General features: G+C 34.0%; 1 protein-coding gene across 6 annotated transcripts in view; it reads left to right on the forward strand.

Annotated features, from left to right (window-relative positions):
* The window catches only part of RhoBTB (Rho-related BTB domain containing), an 89,793-nt gene that overhangs the window by 27,758 nt on the left and 42,695 nt on the right, over positions 1–19,340 (forward strand). For 2 of the 6 annotated variants that reach the window (XM_074113751.1, XM_074113756.1), the window contains exon 2: positions 5,289–5,381. Coding sequence is in view for 3 of the 6 variants with exons in the window: in XM_074113749.1 (XP_073969850.1) it covers positions 11,471–11,578 (108 nt within the window). In the remaining 3 variants the exon portion in view is untranslated. Of the gene's footprint in view, positions 1–5,288; positions 5,382–11,143; positions 11,579–19,340 lie in introns of those variants that run through there. The other 4 variants (XM_074113749.1, XM_074113750.1, XM_074113755.1 and 1 more) reach the window with 4 other exon arrangements.

Below are 19,340 nucleotides of genomic sequence, written 5' to 3' on the forward strand. Positions count from 1 at the left end.
ATGATTCTGAAATTCCAGGGTCCTTATAATAATAACTTGGATTCCAAAGCGGAGATCCCGAGTTCGAATCCAGTGATTGGACCTTAGATTTTTGCTCTTGCTAAGAGTTTTTTTTATAGCTCACTTTCTCAATCGTCATGTAGTGCGTATCCACAGTAGGAGAAAACAGGTGTCATAAAAAAAAACTGACGTACATATTATCTGTAATTCTCACTAACAAATGCGAACACTAGAACAACCATCATTAAACTATGTCGAAACGATTTTGACGGGGTAAAATCAATAAAACAAGTGAAGCCTATATCCAATTAGGGGCACCTTTCACGTGGATTGCACGTGAAATGTAGATGACATGAGTTGAGACAGCGGAAATTTTGTTTAGATGTGATTATACAGACGTTTTAGTCCCATCCTTAGTTGTGAGAGATTGTTCTAAAAGTTTTGATTGAGTCATCAAAGTTGTTGTGTATTCGAGTCCAACCGTGAATGGAATACAAAGAGAGATTGAGAGAGAGAGTAGTGACCCGGTAATGGTTGTAATAGTTGAAACGGAATTAAAGGGACGGGGGACTGATTGATTGAATCAATCAGCATCAGATCTACTGATATATCGGGGAAAATCATTTGAAGTGAGTGGTTAGAGTGCTGAATGAAAAATCAATGGTGTTCTTTATAAAATAAATAAATATATATAGTTCAGAGACGTATTTTTAGTTATCAATGAACTGCAGATAGTGTTGTAAAAACTCCATGTTAAAAAAAAAAGCAAAACGAAGGTTTACACTATTGAAAGACCACAAACCAGTTTATGTTATTTCCATATCTTGATAATTACTGATTAGTTGTGTAGCAACGAAACGATATGTTAGAAAGGTCTCATGTTTGCCAATTGTAAACTAACACCCATTCATGGGGTAACTGATAGTAATGCATCACAGTATTTGTGTTGGCAGTACTGGACGACCACCGGTGAGGGAACTCTCTGTTTATAGATAACCTCGTCAAGAGTTTTGATATGTTCCGGAAAACAAGTGATAGACCTTATGTGAGAATGGTTTCTGGGTACCATCCAGTCGAAAATAATGGTCTGGGTTTTGATTTGGCACCCAGTATCCAGTTGTAATGAATGGTACGCTGGCTGACATATACTATTTCTAGTTCTGACATAGCCTAGCTTTTACCCTATGAAATAGTTGGGTGGCTAGGGAGAATGGACTTTTCTACTTAGGTTTCTATAGTAACTGGCAGGGGGCCAGTTAACAGGACGTTTCGGACAGAGCGAGTTCGTGCGACTGTTGGGTATTTTCACATGCAAAGGACGTGAGGTAGCTCTGTTGTCTGTGTTGTCAACATCCGGTCCAGCCATGATGTTGTAAAGGAGAATGCATGCGACCTTTATCTTTCTGCAACTCATGCAATACATGCGCTTTTATATTAGTAGTTATATCAACAATTTGCAGCAAATATTTCTGGTGTTGCGAAAAACAAAAATTTCTTTTTATTTATTTATTTTTTTTAAATTTATTTCAAAATTGATTATTCACAAAAATCGTTATCGATTAGGAGAATAAACCAGTATTATTCTGCATAATATATCTCATTATAGAGATGACGTGTAGTTTAAATAGTATATGCTACACCTGGAATACATTAGTGCTATGCATGGATTGCCTACTCTGAATTAAAAGGTAGGGGCAAATTATGCTTACTAACCTACAATTTTTAATAAAAGAAGCATTTTATTATCTAATAACAGATTATACTCTATAATTTTCAAAACTGCATTTTTACTATAAAATTGGCTACCATTCTACTCGTATATTATTAAATGCAAGTGTTATTTCTATGCAAGCAAATTTCACGCCAGATTTGTTATTTGAAAGCGTGAGATCATAAAATATTTTGTCACATTGACTAATAGCTCTCCAATTTTTTTGATTTTATGAATGTAAAAGATATAAGGAAAATTTTTTAAAAAAAATTGCTATTCAATTATTATTTTGAGGGGGATTAAATTTTGTAATAAGAATTGTCATATAAAAGTGGTTTTTATATTTATTCCAAGGTGGAGTAGTCATTAAATTCAATGAGACAACCTTTTTTTTAATTACCTTTTTTTATTGGATTCATTTATAATATAATTAATCTAAATTTAATCTGAACGCAAACAGCTGCACAAAGTGTTATCACTGCTGTTTTATCTTATCTGCGTGTAAATAATGAGATATATATATATTTCTTAGGAAGTAGTTTTAATATTCTTGTTTATATTTACAAATTAAATTTTATCATTAATAATATATTATTACAATAGGTTGGATTAATCTCTTGATTAAACTACGTCGTACTAAATCTGGGCACATTTTAAAACTAGTAAAAACAGTATTCAAGTTAAGTAAGACCGTACATTACACTAAATTGTAACCTTTCTAGGAAGCCTACCCGAGACCCTGGTCCGAGAACTGCCCTAAAATGAATTTTATTAAAAAAAAAAAAAAAAAAATGATACAAGAAAACATTATAATGCTGGAAACTATGTAAAAGTGTGTCTATTATGTTAAAAACGTATTTCCGGAAAATGATTTTCCTTTAAACTCAATTTCCGGTACATATTAAACTCTGCGCAATAGAGAAAAGATCTAAAATTAAAGAAAAATAATAATAATAATAATGGCATTTAAAGGGAATCTAATCAGTTCGCTTTTCCCAGAAGTTTTTCTTAATCGAATTTTCTGGAGACAAAATTGTAACCAATAAAGTTATAAACAGATCTACATACAGTGGAGTCTCGGTTATCCGTCATGACCGGGACCGGACACGTGACGGACAGTCGAATAGACGGATAATGGTAAAAAAACAGGAAAATTTCCAGATTCTTAGTGTTTAATGCAGTGGTTCTTAATCGGTGTTCCGCGAATATGATCCAAGTGTTCCGCGAAATTTCAATTTTTAATGTATTGAAATTTAGAAACTTCGGAAAGATAAGAAAACAAAAAATCGTTCCTTTTTTTAAATTTGAAGTTTCTACTACCAAAGCTGGCCGATCTTTTTAAGTCATAGTCTTTTACAGCATTTGTTATTCTCTAGCAACGTACTTTTATGTTCATTATTTGATTAATTTAATTTTCAGAATTTATTTTTTAAAACTATGTAATAATTTATCTTTTTTAATTTTAATTAATACACCTAGGTATATCTTTTTTGAAAATTATATTCGATTTTTTATTATCCATTAATTTTAAGTTCTTGCTAAATGCCGAATTTCAAATTTTTTAATGTTAGTGTTCCGCAAGAAAAATATATACATAATTGTGTTCCGCGTCTTGGAAAAGGTTAAGAACCACTGGTTTAACGTGTATAAAACTTTGTATTAACTGGTATACATATTTTATACGTTTGTACGCTTAAGCCTTAAAGGTCAGGTATCTTTCATTATTCAATTCATTCTATTGTGTATAAAAATTAATGAATACAATGTCTGCGACGACATCTAATCGGTTTTGTGGGCGGTTTTGTTTGTGGTTGATCTTTTTAGGGGAAAACCCCCACAAACTGTCGAATGATGGACACGAGTATGTACCTAAAAGACAAAGGAAAAGATCTCAAAAGAAAGTTTTCTTTTTAAAATAATTTTTTGGGTTTTTTTTTTAATTTTTAAATACTGAGGAGAGTGACGGCGGTTAATTGGAATAGACGGATAAAAGGGTGACGACGGATAACCGAGACTCCACTGTATATTCAAATATTAAACCATTTTTAAAGAAAATTGTAGAAACCGTTTTTCGAGTACAAAAGAAAAATCGATTTTAAAGTCGCATTTTATCTAAATTTTGATTGCAGTTTACTCACATAAAAGGAAGTACTCGTAAAATATTTTTTTGTTACCACTTCTGCTAAGTCACCATTGCTCTCGGCAAAAAGACGTCATAAAAATGTTCCTCTACAATTTTCTATTGTTTATTGTCAAGTTGTACTTCAAAATAATAGCTTATTCTTTTTTTTTAAAAAAAAAAAAAAAAAAAGGGGATACGTTAGTCACTTCAGTTGCATCATTCTTTGTTTCCTTGTCCTTGTAGATGCACTTAAGGTGTCAGTATATCGATTTCAATTTCGATGTCGCCTCTTCTTATTTCTTTTTTTTTTTTTAATTATAACTAACTGTCTCGGATCTTAATTGAATTTGCAATGCTTGGTATAATCTGCTATCGATGTTTCGTGTTAGTTTTATGTGTCTCAATGTATTTATGAGATGTTTTTGTTTATTTTACAATTAGGTAAAATTCAATCCACCGGAAATGACAATTATTTGAAACGTTTATTTATTTATTTTGTTGGTTGCGATACTCTCGATAAAAAAAAAACATTCTTATCGATATTCTTTAAAAACTTGGCATCATGATTCTAATTCTAATAATGGCAAACATTTATAACAAAACCACAATTTCTTTGGTGAGGGTCAAAATAATGTAAGAGATGATTCGCATAAATCAAAAAAATCTTTCCTTAATTTAACCAAATATATAACTACATAATCAAACTCAATCAAGAAGGCAGTGGCAAGATTTCACCTTTGCAGAAAATAACCATAACGGAGGTTGATGTTCTTCAACACTTCAAATCGTGTAGAACCCATAATTAAGCATAAAATTACTACTACCATAAAGACATGTAACTAATTATCAAAATCAATCTGATTGTGATACTTCATATGTTAATATGGATGAATTCCAGAATAACTGAGAGGTCCTGTTTTTAAGACAGCGTAGCTTTTTGGAGACATCACAGGGTTGGGGGGGGGGGCGGAATGGAATGGACAGCTCTGTCCTCTTAGTCTGCTGAGGTCTTTGCTGTATTTTTTTGTTGGATTTTGGGTACTTAACGGGATTTTTTGGGGATTTTTATCACCTTGGATTTATTTGCAGGCTTCGTTGAAGCTTTTCGGGATTCTTATGTCTTCAAATTGGAATCATTGACTGCAGGAAGTTTAAGGGCGTTCTTCTGGCTTGGGGTATAGTTTATTTAGATATTTTCTGGAAATGAGGAAGTTGATTGATTACTATTGAGACTATTCATTGACATAAAAGTAATTTCATTTTACATTACCGCCGAGCCGTTGCATAAAATGCATACTCCTTATCCAAACTTTAGATAATTAAATTTAAACAAGACCTATAACTAACAAAATAAGGAAAAGAAAACTGCCCTAGAAATATTCCCTATTAATATTAAATCGATTGATTGGCAAAATACAATTTCTAATTATTTTCATTTTTTTTTTCTTTTTGTAGATCACTGTCCCAAAAAAAAGTCATCTTAAGTGGAAGAAATTAAGTTATAATTCGATTTTACCTCAAGGAAAGATCTGAAGTTGAAAACTACAGGCAAGTAATTTGTTTTTCTTCTATTTTTGTACACCTAATTGTCGTAAACTAATTTTGGTAACTGTGGAGGACCTATATATAGTTATATATATATATTTAATTAGAGGTAATTAGAAGTTAAACGTAATTAATGTGGGCTACGTAATTGCATAATTGGTGTTTTGTGACGTGAGATTGGGTTCGTCCCCTTTAAAGTTATTTTATCGCTGCTTGGGTTATCCTAGGGATAAAATATCTATTGTTTACAGGATATTTTTATTTTTATTTTTTAGTAAGGAAAGAAGAATTGTAATTACAGTAATTTTGGAGTAAATTTTCTATCCTGAAATTTTACTCTAAAGCAATGAAATCGATATTATGTGCTTTTGCAATTAATTACGAGGGTCCTTTGAAAAGTCCGTGCAAAAATAAAAACTACTTAATTTTTTGGGGTAAACCTTTTTTATTTTTCAACATAGTCTCCTTTTAGGCTTATACACTTCGTCCAACGCTGCTCTAGTTTGTTGATCCCTTCCGAATAATAGGATTTGTCCAAGTCTGAAAAATAGCCATTCGTTTCTGCAATCACCTCCTCGTTTGAATAAAATCTTTTTCCCGCCAGCCATTTCTTCATATTGGGGAACAAATAGTAGTCCGAGGGAGCCAAGTCTGGAGAATAGGGGGGATGTGAAACGAGTTGGAACCCTATTTCCATTAATTTTGCGACCACAACTGCTGAGGTGTGAGCTGGTGCGCTGTCGTGATGGAAAAGGACTTTTTTGTAATCGTGGGCGTTTTTCTTGCAGCTCGGTTTTCAAACGGTCCAATAACGATGAATAATATGCACCTGTAATAGTTTTACCCTTTTCCAGATAGTCGATGAGGATTATTCCTTGCGAATCCCAAAAGACAGTCGCCATAATCTTTCCGGCCGAAGGAACGGTCTTCGCCTTTTTTGGCGCAGATTCCCCTTTGGTAACCCATTGTTTAGATTGTTCTTTGGTCTCAGGAGTGTAGTGATGTATCCATGTTTCACCCACAGTGACGAAACGACGCTTAAAGTCCTGCGGATTCTTCTGGAACAGCTGCAAACCGTCCTTGCAACACTTCACACGATTTCGTTTTTGGTCAAGCGTGAGCAATCGCGGCACCCATCTTGCGGATAGCTTTGTCATATCCAAATGTTGATGCAAAATATTATGTACCCGTTCATTCGAGATGCCCACAGCACTAGCAATCTCACGCACCTTCACTCTTCTGTCATCCATCACCATATCATGGATTTTATCAATGATTTCTGGAGTAGTAACCTCAACAGGGCGTCCAGAACGTTCAGCGTCACTTGTGCCCATATGGCCACTCTGAAAATTTTGAAACCACTTATAAACTGTTCTAATGGAAGGTGCAGAGTCACCATAATGTTTATCAAGCTTCTCTTTAGTCTCCTGAGGCGTTTTGCCTTTCATAAAGTAGTGTTTAATCAACACACAAAATTCTTTTTCGTCCATTTTTTGAAAATCACTCGACTTCCTCGATTCAAACGAATGCCAAACACAAAGAAATAGACCGATCTGGCTGAAACTTGGTGTGTGTTCTTCCAAGAGATGCTACTAACTAAACATAACCTCGATACGCGCCAGTAGTGCTATCTCTCTGACTTTGCACGCACTTTTCAAACGATCCTCGTATATTGCGGAAAAAGGAAGTTGTGGTTTATGGCATTTTCGTTTTTTTTAGAAAACTTTTTCCCGAGTCTAAAATTTTCATAATCAAGATTTCTTTTAAGCAGTTTCCCTTTCTTGGTTATTGCATTTTTAAATATTATCATTAGTAATTCCTTTTTTTGCTTGAAATTCGCTTCTATCTCTGATGAAATTAAAAATTTGTTAACTTCGAATAATTTAATAGTTTATATAAGATTTATTGCAATGAAGTCTTGTCTTTTGATCTTGGCTTAAAACAATTGTAAATTCATCTCCCTATCAACTGGAAGATATTAAAATATATTATTTATACTAATATTAAATTCTAAAAATAAAAATAAGTAAATAATTTAATTACATAATAAAAATTTACGTATTATTTAAACCCTAAAAATAGAGAAGAGTTTATTTTTGTTTTATTTACGTAAAAAAAAAATATGTCAACAAAACGGAACACGAAGCTAAAAATAACTTCCATGTTTTCTTTTTGTGTGGGAAACCGGTTTGTAGTGGTGTTTTTTATGATTATTTATAATTGTCGAGCTTATTTATCTGTTTTTCCCGTCTTTTTATTTTTTATTACGACAGTCCAGAATGTATGAGCTTGGCGAGATCGATTATCGCACTTATCTTTGTTTTGTCATGATCGAGTTGACAGCTAGTCTTTTTTTTTTTTTTTTTTTTTCAAATTAAAGTGCAAAGTATCGAAAGTTTGTGACAAAGTGGACCATAACTAAATAATTGAAACTGGGCCCCCCCCCCAAAAAAAAAAAATTCTCACAGGATCTATTGTATTTTCCATGTTCATAGAAAAAACGTGCATAATGTACACAACATTGTAAGAGTAAAAAAAGAGTTGCATTATTGAGGAAAAATGTTTTTATTGTTATTTTCTTTAATTTAATTTACAACTGTTTGCCAATTAGAGTACATAAAATTTGATTGCGTACAATATAAAGTAAAGTAAGTAAATGCCTATTTTTTAAGGCGAGCTTTACGTCCAACTACCAAATTAGTTGTCGTGGACGGAGGCGACTAGCTAACATACTTTACTGTAAATTTCTCATATTATCTATTAAATTAAATCCAAAACCTAGAGATAGGGAATCGAACCCACTATTAAACCAACAATACAACTTAGCTTTGCGGGTCTAGCCTAGCCCCGCCTAACATACTTTACTGTAAATTTCTCTCATTAACCATTAAATAAAATCCAAGACATAGACAGGGGGAATCGAACCCACTAAACCAACAATACATCTTAGCTTTGCGGGTCTAGCCTATAACCGCCTAACACACTTTACTATAAAATTCTCATATTAACCATTAAATAAAATCCAAGGCCTAGACACCAGGAATCGAACCCACTAAACCAACAATACAACTTAGCTTTGCGGGTCTAGCCTAGCCCCGCCTAACATACTTTACTGTAAATTTCTCATATTATCTATTAAATTAAATCCAAGACTTAAGAGATAGGGAATCGAACCCACTATTAAACCAACAATACAACTTAGCTTTGCGGGTCTAGCCTAGCCCCGCCTAACATACTTTACTGTAAATTTCTCTCATTAACCATTAAATAAAATCCAAGACATAGACAGGGGGAATCGAACCCACTAAACCAACAATACATCTTAGCTTTGCGGGTCTAGCCTATAACCGCCTAACACACTTTACTATAAAATTCTCATATTAACCATTAAATAAAATCCAAGGCCTAGACACCAGGAATCGAACCCACTAAACCAACAATACATCTTAGCTTTGCGGGTCTAGTCTATAACCACCTAACATACTTTACTGTAAATTTTTCATTAACCATTAAATAAAATCCAAGACTTAGAGATAGGGAATCGAACCCACTACTAAACCAACAATCCACCCTACCTTTGCGGGTCTAGCCACTTAACCTCTCGGCTACCGTGGCGCCTTACTGAAACTATTAAAGTAAAGGGTTATTAGACCTTTAAAGAAAAAAAAAAAAAAAGAAGTTTTCCCTCAACTTCATGGGGAAACCATCCCAGTCCTCAGGGACGCTGAGATCCCTGAAGTAGTGGCTATAATCCAATTCCTCCAACGAGATTAAGGTACTCGCTTCGGCGGTACATATACTAAAATTGGATTGCGTACAATATATTATTAGGATTGAATGAGGGCTCATCCTAAAGGTGGCCATCATGAGTTGGCTAACTCCAGGTATACCTACGTGCAAACTCGTAGCTTACCTCAAATATTTAAATTTATTGATTAACTTTAAAGAAACCTGTAAAAATGAACACAGTCTCTTAAGGGAGCCACCATCTTGCTTGGCAGTCATTTCTCCAACTTATTTAATGGTGCCCCCCCCCAAAAGGTAACGATCAGAAATTGTTGCTAATCTCTGCTCTAAATGTTGAAAGTTTATTTAAGCTAAAGATGAGTCTGTTAAGATGATGTTGATGAAGGTGGAGAACAGAAAGTTAGGTAGTTGTTGGGGGGGGGCTAACTTGAATGTTTAACTAAGAAAATCTATCAGAAACATTATAAAATCCTTGATAGAAAATTACTAGAAATAGCCAGATCTATTTGCAGACTGGTTAATTTTTTTTTTTTTTTTTACTATACAGTGCGCTGTTTACCCACAGTGAACTCTGGTGGTGATGCAGCAGTACTAACAGTAGGCGGACTGTCAGCAGGTGGGTATTGATAAAACGAACACAAAGACAATACAACGTCATTTTGTCGTGCCCAACTGTAATCATGTCCAAAGATACCATTCTCAGCCTTTTCCATTCATTAGCACAAAGCGTTTTCATTCAAACTTCATCTTTATCTTTTATCTACTTAAACCTTTCAAAATACGAAATATGCCCTGAAGTCCAACCCTCCCAAAATTACCAAATAATTATTAAACCTTCTTGTTTGTAACAGATGTAAAATTAATTTTTAGCCTTTTTGTGTATGCTTGAGAACATCTAAAGCTCTTAACATTTGATTTTTCTTGGAAAAATCACTCGGAAAACGACTTATTTCCCGATATTAAGAAAAATACCCTCACTTTTGGTCGCGCGTCAGCCGCGTATGCGGGCAAGAATCTAAAATCAAGTCACATATTCTGAAACTAGAAGTGACAGGCAACAAATTTTTCCTCTACCATTTTTTGCTCAGATCAACCGTTTAAGCATGAAATGCATTTGAGCCGTCTTAAAATGAACACCCTGTATAATATAATAGATGGTAATTACTTACATTACACTGAAACGAGACTGTAGAGGCCTATCTACCACCTCCCTTACCCCGTAATAGAATCTTTCTAGGGCAGTGTTTCAAATCCATGTTTTAGAACACTTGTGAGCAATTAGTGTTTCAACTTTCGTTTTAGAGAAAAAATATCACGAAAACATCAGTAATGGAGTTTCTGGTTTAAACGAAAACGCGTGATTGGCAGCCGAAGCTTTTTTAGCCAGTGTACTGCCTGCCGGCCTCCGGACAGTGCAGTCTCTGTTGTGTGGCAACACTGTCTATCACTGGGTCAGTGAGCTGTAGGAAGCCCTCTCCTTGTAAGGAGGGTAAATCCAAAAGGGTTTGCATCTGGATTGGAACCCGGGACCCCTGTGTAGGACTCCAGTCGGCTAACCCTACGGGGTCTTTGGATAATACTGTAGCTAATTTCAGATTTAAACTTCAGCGATTTTGTTCCTGGCAAGGGTGAGAGCGGAAACCATTTTTTGGAAACCATCATTTTGAACTCAGGGTATTTCCGATAAAGGCTGAAAAATCTAACATCGGCACGATTACAGTGTACTCTTACTTAGAATAAGAGAAAGTAAAATAAGATCTACACGTGGAATCAATTGAAGCAAGTGAGGCCCTATGTGCTATTTATATATTTCTTCTTAAATTAATTTAAAATACAAGATTACAAATAATCTCCGCAAACGGTCCACTGAGTGCAGTCACCATTGTCCCCCCCCACCACGTTTCTCTGGTATCGTCAAGTCATATCTTGGAACGTTAGGCGCTTAGTCCCGGACGTCAGAGTAGGGGAACTAACGGTGGGTGGGCGGGTGAGGAGCTGTTTACTAGTGTTTACGAGCCGGTATAATCAGTACTAAAACAGTCTACTGTTCGCACTGGCGACGAACGTCTGTATTAGTGCTCGTTTGGTTTCGAAATCTGTTCTCTTCCCTCCAGTTATTTCGGAACGAATCACTGCCGAGTTTTTAATCGAAATAGTTTCTTGTATAATATTAATATTAAAATAATTATTCGTGTACTTAAATAGCGGAATAGTTTAACGGGTAATAATAAATGTTCGGTGTTCATAGTGCGACGTTTTCTTTAAACATTTAATTTAAAAGAAAAGAAAAAGTAAAATAACAAATTTTCTTTGAATAAATTTTAATTTTACTCGGATGTGAATCGATGACATACAGAGTGCATCTCAATTATTCAAGAGAGGGTTACCATGACAACGAAAAAGGTGGAGCATCTTCATCAGTTTTTCCCCTGCTTACTCTGTACACTTTTAAAGTTATTTAATATTATTAACTTTTAATTAATAATATTGGTATACATAATGTTTTTTTATTATGTTAACCGTAAAAAGGGAAATTTTGGTATTTGTGCTGAACAGATCATCCATTTTGAATGTTCACGTGAAATTGGTCACGTAAATACGTACGTACATCTTAACTCAAAAACACAAAAAAAAAAAACAAAATCGCTGAGAATTCTAATACGAAAAATCTATTAATCGAAAGTTTATATCATTTTCCTGATTCGATTTTTACAGTTTTTCAATTTTTAGATTTTTCTCGAGGAAAAATAAAAGGGTTTCCCCAGATTTTCTTGATTTTTTTTTTTGTTTAAAACTCAGGGAAATTTGTTTTAAGTGTACATCTGCAAAAGGTTTGGTGGGGTTAGATTTCTTTTTAAAGATTGCATTTCCGTTTAATATAAGAGCCTATCATCTAATTATGACCAAATGTTTTATTAAAATAAACCGAAAATTATATCAGTAACCCGGAGATCGTACAACACTAAGTCCATTTTTTCAAAATTAATTTTTTTAATCTTTCTAAAACAATATTTCTTGTTTTAATTACCTAACCATCACTTATGGTGTATCTGGTAAAGTAAAGTAATCGCCTATTTTTTCAGGCAGGGCTTAACGTCCAACTACCAAATTAGGTGTCGTGGACGGAGGCGACTAGCAAACATTCTTTACTATAAATTTCTTTTATTAACCATTAAATAAAATCCAAGGCCTAGAGATAGGGAATCGAACCCACTAAACCAACAATACATCTTAGCTTTGCGGGTCTAGCCTATAACCGCCTAACATACTTTACTGTAAATTTCTCATATTAACCATTAAATAAAATCCAAGGCCTAGACCAGGGGAATCGAACCCACTAACCATCAATACATCTTAGCATTGCGGGTTTATGGTGCAACTATGTTACTTATTAACCACCAAAGATTTAAGCAAAATAACTCCCGTGGGCTTATAAGTAAGAAAATAACCACGAAAAAACTCTTTCATTTGCTCTCTTGTAAAACAATTTAAAATTGGACATTGTGTTGTGTACTTCCGGGATACTGATATATACAATATATATTATATACCTCGGAGGTACACAACACTATGTCCAATTTTAAATTGTTTTACAAGAGAGCAAATGAAAGAGTTTTTTCGTGGTTATTTTCTTACTTATAAGCCCAAGGGAGTTATTTTGCTTAAATCTTTGGTGGTTAATAAGTAACATGGATGCACCATAAGTGATGGTTGGGTAATATTGTATTAGAAAGATTAAAAAAAAGAAATTTTGAAAAATGGACTTACAATGTTGTATACCTCCGGAGGTATATTATATAAAAGAACTTCGTAAAAATATGAACGTCAAAACAGTATAGTTAGGTAAAAAAATGAAATTATTACTTTTTCCTTATATTCATGGGGCTCCGGAAAGTTTGTTTATAACCTTTACATGAACTGTTTCCTATCATCCAGCCCTCGGAGAAAGGCACAAATCCATGACGATACACCGGAAATACTGTCTTATTCTTCCTCTGATCCCTTTTTTTTTTTTCTCTCTCAAGACCTATCCAGAACAAAAAGCTGAAAATTCTAAAATAGAAACTATTTATCAACCCCTTTTTTATCATTCTAATTATTCTCGCCAAGAAAATCCTTTTAGAAAATTCATTCATTTACGCCCATAAACCCACCTGTTGAACGCTTTAAAGAAGAAGAAGAAGTAGAAGATACAAACTGTTTACAATTCGAATAAAGAATGGAAAACAAAACGATTAACATTGAACTAAGTTCACTGACCAAATTATACGAAATGAAGCGTTTTAATTAAATGGGGTAATATTTATTTACTGTATTATTAATTACGTAATGGGTTGGAAGTTATTAGCTGTGTTTTTACAAGGATACGTATCTCCCAAGAATATAAATTCCCTTAACTGCTCTGTTGTCCTTTTTTTTTTTCTTCTTTTGTTGTGGGAATTATGGGGGAAAAAAAAAATACTAGATACGATAACCTTAATTCTTAAAATGTAAACATAATTCTTTACATCTTCATTTAAAAAATGGTTCACTCGATTTTATTCAGACGTTTTATATCAGTTGAATTGCCGAAGATAATGTGTAAAGTGACTTCTTATTTTGTTACATCTTTGTAATAATTCTCTTTTTTTCTGGTGGAAAAATTGGTTTCGAAGCCGAGAAGGATGTTCTGCAAAAAAAAACAGAGAATCTTTTTGTAAAAGAGAAAGTATTGTAATTATGCAGATTTCAACTTTGTCCACTGCTCTTTTATTCATTACCTTGTCCATGATTGGTCAGTTACAAGATGCTGCTAGGAAGAGGAAAAAACATCTAAAGAGGCAACAGCTAGATTCGAACCTGTGTTCTTCGTGTAGAAATCGCAATACCTACTGTGCTAATATCTCTTTCCATTTCATTATTATTATTATGCCGGTAATAAGGGCACACACTGTACACCGATGACACTCTAGAGCAGCGGTTCCCAATCTTTTTTCATTAGTGTACCCCTTTATCTGATTGTTTCCTTAGTGTGTACCCCTAACATATATAACATATAATATAAATAAGAAAAATAAATTATCGTATTCTTGATTTTACGTATTGTAACTTTAAATTAACAGCAAAACAATCTGAATATAATGTGTCTTGTAAAGAACATATCCATATGATATGTTCCTATTAAAAAAATCATCTATGAATAGTTAAACATTTCAAACCAATAACTATTGCAGGGGTCGTAAATTGAAACAGCAAAGCGTTAATAAAGGAGAAGTAAATTATATGCGGGCCATGTCTAATATTAGTCCAAACTAAAGCAGCATTTTCTCAAATTTTTACATTTTCCGCCATAATAACTTCTTTTTTTGCGTACCCCTAAGGGTACGCGTAGCCCAGGTTGGGAACCGATGCTCTAGAGGTATTATAAACATATCTTTCCAAGAAAAACTGGCTTAGGAAGGGATTTTCTTTAGCAGTATTATTTTCGCGTTCACTTGTTGATACCTAATATCAATTTTATTGCTACTTTCCCTCGATTTTCCTCGTTTTTAAATTATACTGACCCACGCATGTCAATATGACATTGTTCTGGATTCAGGAGTTCTCATATAGGATTAGGTACTAGTAGGCGCAAGGGAAAACAACATTGAAGACAAACTAGACTATCAATATAAAACAGAAAAACAAACAGCAGTGCTGTTGAACGCGCAGTAAAGGGCATATCTTCAGTATAGATAACAGCAGTCGACAGTGTTGGATTAGTACAGGTAGGGCTCTGGCTGTCGGATAATAATTTGTTAATGGATGTTTTATTGCCGACCACCATAGCTCATGTCTCTGGGTGTTAAAAGTCAATTACATTGAAGAAGGCACCATCCAGATGGATTCAAGGGATCATTGAACCCAATAGCACAAACATCCATTATCTCTCACTAAAGGTCGGCTTATATTGGAAACGGAACTTTAATAAAATGGATTTTATCAATGATTTCTGGAGTAGTAACCTCAACAGGGCGTCCAGAACGTTCAGCGTCACTTGAGCCCATATGGCCACTCCGAAAATTTTGAAACCACTTATAAACTGTTCTAATCGAAGGTGCAGAGTCACCATAATGTTTATCAAGCTTCTCTTTAGTCTCCTGAGGCGTTTTGCCTTTCATAAAGTAATGTTTAATCAACACACGAAATTCTTTTTCGTCCATTTTTTGAAAATCACTCGACTTCCTCGATTCAAACGAATGCCAAACACAAAGAAATAGACCGATCTGGCTGAAACTTGGTGTGTGTTCTTCCAAGAGATGCTACTAACTAAACATAACTTCAATACGCGCCAGTAGTGCTAGTGCTATCTCTCTGACTTTGCACGGACTTTTCAAACGACCCTCGTATTTGTTTTTTAGTTGGCTGTCTGATGACAAGTTTTTTCCACAAAAAAATCATCCAATCAGAAAGGCCGCTTTATTTGAATCATTTTATTAGAAATTTTCTTGAACAACCGACTCAAAACTATTTGCTATAAAACTTAGTATACTAATTGCAATCGTAGTTCTGTAACTTTTTTTGTTTTGGAACTATTTTCTCGTTTTAGTCCCGAACTTTGTAAAGTCTTCTTTACAATTTTTACTCATAATTAGGGATTACTTAAATTTTAAATAAAGATGTACTTTTTTTTTGCGAAATATTTGCCCACTTCCTCCGTAATTCACAAAATTTTTATTAATTATTAATTTTTTGAATATCTTGGTCCGAAATTCATTGGTTTTTTTTTTTTTTTTGGTAAGGACTGGGTCGCAGATTGATGGGCACGATGTGCGGCAAACCCAAGCTAAACCCATTCGTGGGTAGCCCGAATACTAGAAAGCATTTCCTTAATAACTAAATAAAAATATGTAAACAATATTCATGAGGATTTAATGAATTATTTGAAATTCAAATTTTAATTATTGTCCCAGAATTGTCAATTTTTCTCTGCTTTTCACGATTTTCTTTCCACAATCTACCCGATATCTTTAAATTTGCTTGTACTGTCTATTCATTTAAAGGTCCATGAGTTTTTTACTCAAAATGATTGACTGAGTATTCCAAGAGTTCCGGGAGAGAGAGAGCATTCAGGACTTACTTGCCTCTAAAGTGCCAATTCAATGTATTCTACTGTTTCTACGTACCTCCCATTCAATGTTAGATTTGATCAGATTAGATTAGATTCTTTAGGGCTTGGCTAGTCCAGCTTAGGATGCTGCGAACCAATGGGGCTTTATTGTGACACCCACTACTGAACCAGCTCATCTTCCTTTCTTGTATGTTCAATAAATCTTAAGAATCTGCCGAGAACATACTGGACAAAGTAGGAGAACCTGAGTTTTTTTCTTCTAGTCATTCCATCTTAGTATGTAAGGACTTAAAAATTATTTTAAACAGTCTTTAGTAATTGAATGAAAATGAGCGGTGTTCAGCGTTGAAAAGTTTAAACTTAATGCGCTTAAAAACGCTTTGCACACTTTTATTTTAAAAAACCTGTTCCACAGAATTAAGCTTAAATGCCTTAGCTGGTGCACCTTAACCGTTGATTAAGGATAACTAAAACGGAGTTGGGGGGGGGGGAGTTTAATTTGTCAGTTGAAAAAACGTTGAATTCCAGAAGCCAGATAAATTAAAAAAATACCATCAATAAAGATTGGCGTCTGGAGCTCATTTTTCTTATCGACAAGACGGTGGGTAACAACAACAACAACAATCTTAGCAAAATGAGATTACCAACTTACGTAAGGCTGTCTCTGTAAGAGGATTTATGTGTGAACCGTTACTGATTACTTGGCGCGTGCGTACACACAAAGACATTGTATTGTATAGCTTTAATGTGTAGCTTATAATCAGCTGTTAGGCTGAATTTTTAGAACAAATAAATGATTGTTGTCCAATAAGTTTTAGCGAATTTGGAACTGTTTTGGCTAAATTAAAGGGGCTTAATTTGAACATGATATATCTGGTCATTTTGAATGTTCCCTTGGGTTGAAACCAATTGGATGGTCATTGCAACCATATTTGATGTGAAACAGTGGCCATATTCCCATTCCCTATGGGAGCCTACATATCGTGGCCATTATGGTGAAACCAGAGCTAGATTATTTAGTCTTTCTACTCCAGAAGCAAAGCAATATTGCGCTGCATCTCTCGCAAAATATACCCATTTTTTGGGCAATCATTATTTTGTTAGGTAAGTGATTACTTAAGTGTATAATGGATTCCCAGTTTCGAACCCAGCTGCTACCCTTTCTTGGCTCTTTGCATCATCCTTCAGTTGCGTGTGCACCCTAAATTAGGATCTAACTTTTAAGATCTAGTCTCTGCTACCCCTTTTGCGCTTGCTGATGATTAGATAGCAGAACATGTCGCTTGAGTTACTGAATCGATTTTTTGCGTGCAATTTTATCGAAAATGAAGCGTTACTCTTTTAATCATGCATATCGATCTATATAATATTTAACTATAAAACATGTTTTGTTTTAAGTTTAACGTAAAAAATTCTTTTTTTTATAAAAAAAAAATGGCGATTTCAACTCCATGTTTTTCAATTCAATTTCCTGTTTAATATTAATTATCATAAAAGTTTTGGCTATAATTTCGAATTTAAATCAATTGGCCGTAATTGTGACTTTGTGAAAACGCTTCCTACAGGCTTACCACCTATATTAAAAAAAAAAAAACAAAAAAAATCCCTCGCAAATAAAAATTGTATACTAAGTATTTATAAATTCCCTCATACATAAATTACAAAATCATTACATTAGTGTGTTCAGTAATGCAAATTAATAAATTAGTATACTGTGTCAGTAAGTATAATTTAATGTGTGCTTCAGCGTATTTGGTATCTCGAGATAAGTGTTCTCGTGTTTCATTTACAGCGTATTTGTTTTTGACCAAGTCGATATCACCGTAATTATGGGAAAATTTTAATTGTTCTATTTTTATTCTATTAGAATTTATTTTTTTAATAATCTTTAACCATTCTAAATTACTACTGAGATATCTATAAAAGTCCGTCATGACTTCCGCTCTTATAATTTAGATAAATAGATGCCGTGATTTTTTCTTTAATTTAAGGCGCGTCTGACATCTGAGGTCATTGGCGCCCGGAGCCTCTTTTTTTGGGAGTACTGCCGTCCTCCGGACTGTGTTCTCTCGTTACAGACAGTTTTTTTTTTCCATCGCCGGAACAATGAGCTGTAAGCAGCTCCCTAGGAAGAGAAAAATCTATGGGTCTGTAGCTGGATTCGAACCCGGGATCTCCGCCTTAGAATCCACTGTAAGCTAATTCCTTCCTTGGGTATACAGTTGTAAGAACAATAGAAGCGGAAAACTGATAGAAAATCTATTATTGGTTTTTCTTCTACCCTGTTATGGAATTTTCACCCACCATCTGTAATTAATCCATCCATTTTTTTTTTTCTTTAAAAATTGAATTTTCCTTCAAATTGATGCTGAATATGCGCCAATCGATCTGCATAATCTGCAACGTATTAAAAAAAAAATCGATCAGAATTTGTTTTATGGTTGTTGATTCCCACAAAGTTGATTGACCTGGACGTCTGTTCAGTATAGTTTTTGAGAAAAAAAAGAAATCCTTAATGATCTGTTTCCATTACGGAAAAGAAATATAAAAACTAAACTTGAGGATTGATAGATATAGTAAGCAGTGAAGGGCATGAGAAACGGAAGGAAACGGTTTGTTTGTGAAAAATGCTATGGTAAAGTTTCTTTACAGAGATCAATGCTCGCTTAATAACGGAGAAATTATATAAAAAAACAAAAAAACAACTATCGATTACACATTTTATGCGTTCTGCAATAACTAATCGATAAAAATAAATGAATTAATTTAATGCAAATCTAATTCTAAAGTTTCATGAACTTGATGATTTTCGCTAATTGCTTTTACATCGTTCGCTTCGTCACATCTCAAAAGTTATCTTCCTAATATTTATCAATCCCAGTTCTCGTATTCTTTATCGTATTTTCCGGCCTTAGCTTCTGCATCGTAAACTTCAGACTCTTTATTTCCCTGTACAAGAACTACATGATTCTATTATCTTTGATTTATTATCCATCGAACGTACGCATGTTTATTGTGTATCTGACCAGTTACGGACTTTAATCGGAAGTAGATTAATCAGTAATTTAAAAAAAATAAAAAAAGAAATTAGTGAAGAGATTTTAACTTCATTTATGTTTCCGTCT

Source organism: Rhodnius prolixus, unplaced genomic scaffold (genome assembly GCF_049639745.1).
Source record: "Rhodnius prolixus isolate KJV_2025 unplaced genomic scaffold, Rpr scaffold_7, whole genome shotgun sequence".
Taxonomy (NCBI): domain Eukaryota; kingdom Metazoa; phylum Arthropoda; class Insecta; order Hemiptera; family Reduviidae; genus Rhodnius; species Rhodnius prolixus.